Genomic DNA, 8,826 nt, shown 5'->3' with positions numbered 1-8,826 from the left:
GTCCCAACTGGTTTTTAGGTAGATCTAGTTGGCTTTGGGTTCTGGGTGTAGGGGACTTTCTGCTCAGCTGATAACTGCCATGCACTGTACTGCACACATTTGTAATAGAACCGAATGACTACAAGATTTTATTGTGCTTGTACTTGCAAAAGAAGAAGAAGAGAAAAAAAAGAAATAAATCAAAAAATCAAAAGTGATAATATAGGATGTTTAAAATAACAAAGTTAAGCTTGATGCCAGTGGGAAGACTTTTTGAGATGGGAAATGTGATTGGCTCCTCACCACATTTGTGCTTCTATTGTTGCCTCAGTTACTGACACACTTGCCTGGAATCTAGATAATGGAAAGCCATATAGTAAAAAGGTGCTAGATATTCTATATTTAGGTGTAATGCTACATTCACATAAGAGAATGCAATAGTTTGTAATGGGTCTCTATTCATACAGCATGCAGTGCTACTAGTACCCTCACGGAGGTCAGCAACAGTTAATAACATTATCAACAGGGGTTTCAATTAAGAAAAAAAGAAAAAAAAAGAAAGAAAAACTATTTAGCTTTACTTGTATGTGCTGGTAGACAGTGACCTTTTTAAAGGATAACATTATTTTACCGCCCGAGTGATCCGTTTCAATACATCTGCCTTAAATGGAAGTAGTAGGAGGTTTTGTGTGGGTTAAAACAACACGGCGCTATCACTCATTCACTAAAATGGTCAGAAATATATGTACCTGTTGTACGGTTCTCTCTACCTTGAGCATCTGTAACTGTCATGGTTTAAAAATAAGTTGTTGATGTACACGCAAGCACTTTTGCTTGGGGTAACCGGCTGTGGGCTATTTCTATTATATCCTTATTTAGATTTATAAAGGAATTTTTCACAATAACCAAGATTCCTTAAGAACCTCAGTGTTACCTGTACTGAATTACTAAAAAGAAAAAAAAAAAAGGAAAAAAACAACAACCTATGAGTTATGATGATAAATAGAATCTTGTAGTCTTTCTGTGATTCAACTAATAAATAATCTCACAGCTTGTGTGGTGGAAAATTGTGTTCCAATAAGCAGCTAAATACTTTAGGATTTGTGATTTGTTGATTGCTCCATAGACGCCACTGATTGTTTACCAATGATTTCTTGCTGTGGTGGGATAGTGGATTGTTTACTGTTCTATTCTCCTCCTGGCCTTTAGGGGTCAGTCATTGCCTGAACTCCAGACTACCCAGCCAACAACAGGGCCAGGGGCATGTGTTCTGTGTTAGGAAGATATTTTGCTTTGGTACTTGCACATTTACAGTTACCTCATTTTTGCCATGTTTGTATTTGGAAGAAAAAAACAATAAAAAAAAAAATGAAATAAAAAAGCTAATATATATATAAATATATATATATTATATATAGGAAATGGTTCTTAATGCTATAATTTTTTTCATTCCATTGGAATCATTGTTTGTAGCATTTAACATAACTAGTTATAGTGTATTATAAATACATCTGTATACTGATTGAAATTTTTAAGATTTGTACTTTTTTTAAATGAAAGTTGCTAGTTCTGCTTTACCGAGTAGTGCAATCATATTTTTTTTAATTGTGGCTGATTGGAGAGGGTTGTTCACTAATAAATGTGTGATGTATACTCATACTACACTGACTAAAGTAATCAATGCTTTAAACGTTTTGCACAATATAGATGTGTTGCAGTTCAGTTACTTGTCTGAGGGTTTCTGTCTCTCAAAACAGTTAAAAGGTGAATCTCATTAAGAATGCCCTGGTCATATTTGCCCATATAATCAAAAGGAATATGCATGAAGAACATTATTTGGCGCTATAAATATTTAGACCTAGGGAAGCACAATATATTGGCATTACATCGGTGATGGGTCAATACCTGCTGAATAACGTGTTTTAGGCAGTGTGATTGTTTCCACCCATTTTTTCTTTAATTCTAGCGTCGTCTAGGGACGGCAATAGATTTTTGCAAAGATTTAACCCTTTAATATAAGAGAGCATCCCTTTAAGAGCAGCTGTCGGTGAATTTCTGTGCACTGGTGAATAAAAGTGATTGTTCATTCTTGGAAAAATTACCTTTATTAAAGTTCCTCTCACACACACACACACACATAAACTTTCTTGATTAATACTCAAGTAATGACTTAAATGTATTGGTTATGTCTCTATGCATTCTATTATCTAACCAGCATCCCATAGATCTCTTCTTTATTATTATAATCACTTTTTTTATTCAAACAGTATGTGTATCTATAGCAGATTTAAAAATCAACATTTTTACAATAGTATTATAATGTTGCCTAAATTCACTTCTAGGATACAAAAAATAAAATAAAATATTAAAGTATAGATTAGAACCACCACTATAACATGAAACGAATTTGATTATCGTATTGGCTAAAATATCAGTTCATCTTGATTTTTTTTTTTTTTTTTCATTGAGACATGGGCAATTTACATTCTCAATGTTGAGCACATCATTACTGTGATCTTCAGTCTGTACATAATGTGTTGATTCAAATCAGAATAAAGGCAGCACAAGAAATAGCACCTACACTACCTTTTTGAGTGGATGACTTCTATAGAACAGGCATTAATGATTAATGGAGAAAATGTCTACAATTAAAACAGTCACAATGCAAAAAGAAAATCTTAATGGTCTCAATGGACTTTTTTTGATTTGGGGGTTAAATGTGACCCATCTTTTGACCAACTTTGTGAGATTCACCCTAATAGTACAGACTTACTGCTATAAAACAAGGTAATCTGAGTTACTACCTCTCCAATTACTTTATAAAATCGTACAATGAATGTTTTAAGCCATTATTCAGTACCATATTTTATTTCCACATGCCTACAAAAATATTAAAATCGCCATGGCTTCAGGTTTGTGCAGCAGGCTGCAACGTTAACGTTGAACAAGCTCGAACCAGAACATTGTTAGTCAAACCACAACAACATTTTAAAATGTTTAATTTAGAATTGGAAAATGACATCTTTACATGACCAGACCCATCAGATGGACGACAGGCAACATAGGCATCTATGAATTACCACAGGCACACTATGGGCAGACTTGCACTAAACTCTATACAGACAAAAGCCACATGGAAATGATGTGGCCTTTAGTTTTCTTATCTGAACTCACTTGAACCACAAGCAGCCCATCGGATCCTTTGCTGACAACCCCTCTTTTGGTCGTTAGATGAGATACATTATATGGTCGACTTTGATTTGCATTAAAAAAAAAAGGAAAGAAAAAGATAACTCTGTTGTGGCTTCCAGGCTTGTCCTTAAATATCTAAGTCATATATTTACAGGGCTGTTCACCTTGCACTCATTTTACAGAACAAAACTTCACTGCAGGGAAGGATGGGTTATTTTTTTTTTTTTTTAAATTCAGTAAAAGGTTTATTTCAGTGATCCCTCGTCCAGGCCATCGAACAGAAGAACAAACTGGAGGGGAGGCGGGACTTGACTCGTGAGCAGAGGGTTAGCTAAATGTCAATCGTCTGTGAGGTCCTGCACAAAGAGGACTTCTGACCGGCTCAGACCGGCTTCCTTCAGAGTGGGGGGATTGGGCTGCTCTTCCGTCGGCAGGCAAGGCAGGACCCGGCGTGGGAAATTCGTTACTATTTGGAATTTCTCAGGGGTCTCTTTCAATGAAAACAGGAAATCGTGTATTACCTAAAAAGGGGAAAAAATACGTTTTAGCCCAAAATGAAGTTTTAAATATTAGGTGGTATCACGTAATACAAAAAAGACAGAGCTTTTGATGAAAACATCAACTTCAAAAAGCGTCTCATGAGCCTGTTCTCCTTTTCTTCAACCACAGATGCTGTAGACGCTGATATCATACTGTTATGGTTCTCAACACTGTATATATAAGCGATGCAAAAAAGCATCTGAAGGGTGTTTACCGTCAAAGACTGGCTGAAGAGGAATCGCCGTTCCACGCGAGTGTCGTTGGGCAATTTGAACACTATTTTGACACTGTCAGGGTCGTCCGAGGGCGGCTCAGGGGGAAGACACTCAGACTTGCGCTCCTTCTCTTCTTCCAGTGTCTGTCATTAGACAATCATTAGGAAGTCATTAAGTGAAATTTGTCAACTGACTAAACAGAAATCGTGAACAGTTATTCATGATGTGCAAAGAAAAAGACTGCAGTCTTTTCTCTTTAGGTTAAAGACAAACGTAGCAATTCACAAGTTTTTGGAATTGCAACTTTATCCTTGGACTAGGGCTGGGTAAAAGAAAAAAAATACAATTCTTGATTTTAATCGATTCTCAATGAAAATCCAATATCGATCTTGCGGCGCACATGTGAAGGGATCATCTCGATCTTCCTCTTTACTACTAGTTACAGCATGAATAAATAAATATGAATTAACAATAGAAGGTATGTTGAAAGATACAGTACAACTTACCAAATCCATATCTCACATGCAATCAATCGGTCAATCAGTGTTTCAACCGCAGAAAGACGTCAATAAAACAGCTAGTAAACAATATCATGTAACATTTACCTCAGAAAAGACTTGTTTGTCGACTAGAAAAATCAACTCTAAAGAGGAGAATTTCACTAAATATATGAACTATTGCATTTTTACTTAACCTGTTCTTCAATATTTAATGTATGTTTGAATAAATCCTTAATGATTTTATGTCAGCCATTATTATACCGATATTATAAAAGCTTCCTTATGTGGAATGTAAGTAGCCTACAAATCAGTTACTTTTTACCTTTAATATTATAACTGTGAATCTTATAAGCCCCAATGAATCTATATCGAATTTAATTGAAATACAAATCAAATTGTGAAATCTGAGTCAACACCCAGCCCTACCATGGACAGATTAGTTGTTTTACCGTGATCAATTTAAGGGTGCTTTTCACGTCATTGATTTGGGTCTGAACCGCGGTGCAATTACATCAAAGCAGCAGCTGTTTACCCCTATTGAAAGGTAACAACGCAGAAGGCAGCAAAATGCATAGCGTTGCTCACCTCACTTTATGTTTTGGTTTTGTTTTCAGCACATAATGGCACTTGCGTCTATCTGCTTCTAATGTACTGGAAATGTTCTAAAGAACACGGGAGTCCAGCAGAAATGTGATGTGTATATATTCTTTGCTTGCAGTGTGTCAGGAAAGTGAGTGTGAACACAGTTTTATTGAATCATACATCAATCGCGGTTCACTTCCGTGATTTAGTATGATTGAGATGAACCGTACCCCACGCAATCTTTTTTTAATCAGACATTGTATGGTTTTGCGAGCCGAGTTCACCCGAGCTCAGAAAAGAGCGTTCACACCATCCAAACGCACCGAACTCTGATGTCAACAGAACCTTGGTGTGCACCAAAAGCACTAGTGTGAAAGCACCCTAAAAAAAGATTTAATTATTTGGTATATCCTATAATTTCTTAATTTAAACAATTGACAACAAATGTATTTCTAAAAGAATATATTTTTCTCTATATAATAGCAAATCACTCACTCTCAGTCTCCTCTCCTCGGCGAGGATGCTCTGGCGTGCCTTCTCCTCCTCTTGGCGTTTCTGCTCTTGTTCTTCTCTTTTCTTTCTGTCTTTTTCCTGGTCTGCACGGAGGGACGCCAGGTAAGCTTCATCCTGCTGTTGCCTCAGTACCTGCGTCTGATTCCTCTCCTCCCTGTAGTTACAAAACAGAAAATTCTGTGTGTGTGTGTGGTAATAATATCTGTTACAATTAAATATCCTGGTTGGTCATGTGTAGGTGCAAGACTTTAAATTCTTCAGGAAGCCAACTATGTAACCTTACCTCTCTAGTTGCTCTGACATGAGATATGTCTGGTTTGCCTCCATGATGAAGTTCAGCTGGTTGATAAGATCCTCAGGTTGGATCAGCCCCTCCAGTCTCCCAACAACTGTCATTTTGCGGTCCTTTAGCATGATCATAGCCAGGAAGGGATAGGTGTTCTCACGAAGGGCCTGAGAGACTGAACACACAACAAAGGAAACAAGCTCAAACCACATCTCGTGAGATAATAGGGGCTTTCACACCGGGTAGTTCTAGGAACTAGCCACCAGGGTGGTTGCCCGAGAACTAATGGTAAAGCCGAGTACACAGCTTTTAAAAAAATGGTGGGTGCTGGTGTTTAGTGTGCGTTCGGCCAATCAGCGTACACTAAAGTCACAGATAGTTCCTTTAGTGCTGGCTTAGACCCTACTCTGAAGCAGGAGCTAAATTAGTCCCTCCAAAAGGAGTTCGTAGAACTAAAATCATTCCTAGTTCCTGCGGTGTGAACACACCAAAATCCAGGAACTTCCCCCAATAGTTCTAGGGACTGAAAAGGTTCCTCCGGTGCGAAAGCCCCTTATGATGACACCATAACAATTTTCAGAAAGAGATTAATCAGAGATGTGGAAGTGAAGTTGGTTACCTCGGAAACCCTCCGGCTTGCTGGTGGAACATGCCCAAAACAGCATCCTCGTGTTAATGAAGGTCAGTACCTCTTCTGAACATAATGTGGCTCTGAGAGAGACAGACAGACAGGAGCTCTAGTTATGAAATCAGAAGCTCACCAGATGTAACATGAATAAACATCACAACTTTAAACCTACCGGCAGAACTCATCTGTGTCCTGGTGATCATCTCCATGAAGATAAACTAACAAGTAGCGAAGTTCTCGCTTGGCATCATTCAGAGCCTAGAAGAAAAAAAATAAGTTAATTTGATACACTTTTTGATTTACTTCATGCAAGTCATTTCAGTCTGCCTGATTAATAGGTCAATATTCGAAAAGTTAAATGGTCTTAATCTTGTAAGAATGTTAAATGGTCTTAATCTTGTAAGAATGTTAAGATAAATACATCAGTTATACATCAACATACCTGACTATATGTTCCCTGGTAGAAAACAGGATGTGATCTACCATATTTCTCCTCAAAACTATGAATAAAGGACATGACATCTCCAACAGGATCTGTGACACGACCCCTTGGATCGGGCCGAATGAATCTCAGGGCAAACCTGAAAAATTTAGTAAAGGAAGAAACATCAGTGGAAAGACTAGTAGCATTAGTGTAATATAATACAGGTCTATGTGAACATTTCTAAGTTTAATTGCTTTAATACCTGAATACATCCAGAAGTGTATAATACGTAAACCTGAAGGGAAGCATTATCAAGTAGTAACTCCATCCTAATAAGCCCTGTAAAAAAAAGTAAACGTTTATATAAGCACTTTGTTTAATATTTATAGAGATCATGTTGCGGTATCTTATGTCAAAATATTCATGTGTTAAACGGTATTACCCTGAACTGTATGTCACACCAGGCCAAAATCAGCATATTACCACTTGACGTTTTTATATTTACCACAGCTGTACAAATGTATTTTTGACATGTGTCATTTTTGAAAACATTGGTACAAAAGAAAACCAAATAGACCCTCTTACTCTGGGCTGTGGCCTTGAGACAATATAGCTATACACTCTGTGGTCTGTGGTGTTGACCTGTAACGGTCTGGCGGGTGGCGGGTTGAAGACACTCGGAACTCCTTCTTGCTCATTTAGTCTGTCTTGTACTGCAGCCTGCAACAAGGAGAGATTCCCAATGAATCATAATTATATGGTTCCTAAAACAAAATGATAAACCAAACTAAAATGACAGGATCAATTCATCTGGTTTACCATCTCTCACCTCAATGTTCCAATTGTGTTGTTCTAATGTGCGCCGACATTGGTCCATTGACTCCAAGCCTGTCAGGTCCTGAATAATATGTGCCATTTGCAAACAAAAGTCTTTAGGTTAAAAAAAAGAGCTGGAATGTATTGTCACAATAAATTAGACAATAAATATCCAGTTGCCTGGGATGCTTATAAAATGTGTGCCAAATGTTCTGCTACTGAATGAAACAGTTGGGTGGCGATATAGATTACGCGAGTGTTTTCGAGATCAGTCACTATTCAAGGCGTAGCCTATTTATTTTATATTACTCGAGCTCAGTAATAATAACGTTAGTTGTGGAAGAAGTAACGGAAACTTCTCCAATGATGGTAACCTGCAACCAGTTTAAGACAAGACAAATAAAATTAAGGTTAAAAGTTTAAGTAATGCCAGACTGGGAGAAGATTAGGACTGCGTCTCGAAACCTAGCGAGCTGTCTAGCATTTTTGATATTTACGCACCCGTACGACTAGCGGTTCTCCCTCTGTTTATTTATGAATAAAAATAAAAACACTGCAGCCAAATTAGACAACATTATGGCCATTTCGCGTAATGATTTTACTTTGATCAAATCTACTGTCTAGGTAAGTTAGGCAGCTCTCTAGGTTTTGATACACAATAAATGACTCGCTGCCTAACTGACAGCTGCCATTTCAACTAAAACAAGACACTTGTAAACACGAGAAAATCTTTATGTGGACACAAATAAAAAGGTTATTATTCAGATTAATTCTGTATTTATTAGGTGCACTGAAGCTGGTCTCGGTAGAGTAAAAACTAACGATCTTAATGGGAGTTAGCTCGCTGACTGGTCATTTATACTTAAAGCGGCTGAGCTGGATACCACGAACACTATTTTTCTGATACTTTAGCGTATAAAATATTCATTCAATACGTGTTAACAAGACAAAGTAATTGGTACCTGAAACTGGAGGAGTTTTTCAGTTTGAGCCTGAGATAATTCCTGTTCTTCTGGCGCCGCCATCTTACCTCGCCGAGCCCTAATAAAACGTGATGACGTATAAAGCGTGCTGCTGACATGACGAATACGTTAAACGTTGCACAAACAACTCTTTCTTTTTTGCGCCACCTGCTGCGCAGGAGTCGTGTG

The 8,826-nt window shown here is 37.6% G+C and overlaps 1 protein-coding gene across 1 annotated transcript; it reads right to left on the bottom strand.

Moving 5' to 3' along the window:
• Positions 1-2,070: 2,070 nt before the first annotated feature.
• faf2 (Fas associated factor family member 2) lies at positions 2,071-8,814 on the bottom strand. Its single transcript, XM_081383587.1, has 11 exons — positions 8,638-8,814; positions 7,689-7,757; positions 7,445-7,579; positions 7,122-7,198; positions 6,878-7,016; positions 6,608-6,693; positions 6,427-6,518; positions 5,805-5,982; positions 5,504-5,675; positions 3,926-4,069; positions 2,071-3,692 (listed from the first exon to the last, which is right to left on the bottom strand). The coding sequence occupies exons 1-11, from the start codon at positions 8,698-8,700 to the stop codon at positions 3,510-3,512; spliced, it is 1,338 nt and encodes a 445-aa protein (XP_081239713.1). The 5' UTR covers positions 8,701-8,814; the 3' UTR covers positions 2,071-3,509.
• Positions 8,815-8,826: the final 12 nt, after the last annotated feature.

The sequence above is a fragment of the Scardinius erythrophthalmus genome, assembly GCF_964197995.2.
Source record: "Scardinius erythrophthalmus genome assembly, chromosome: 13".
Taxonomy (NCBI): domain Eukaryota; kingdom Metazoa; phylum Chordata; class Actinopteri; order Cypriniformes; family Leuciscidae; genus Scardinius; species Scardinius erythrophthalmus.
Note: the sequence above shows the minus strand (reverse complement) of the source record. Positions and strands in the feature narration are given on the sequence as shown.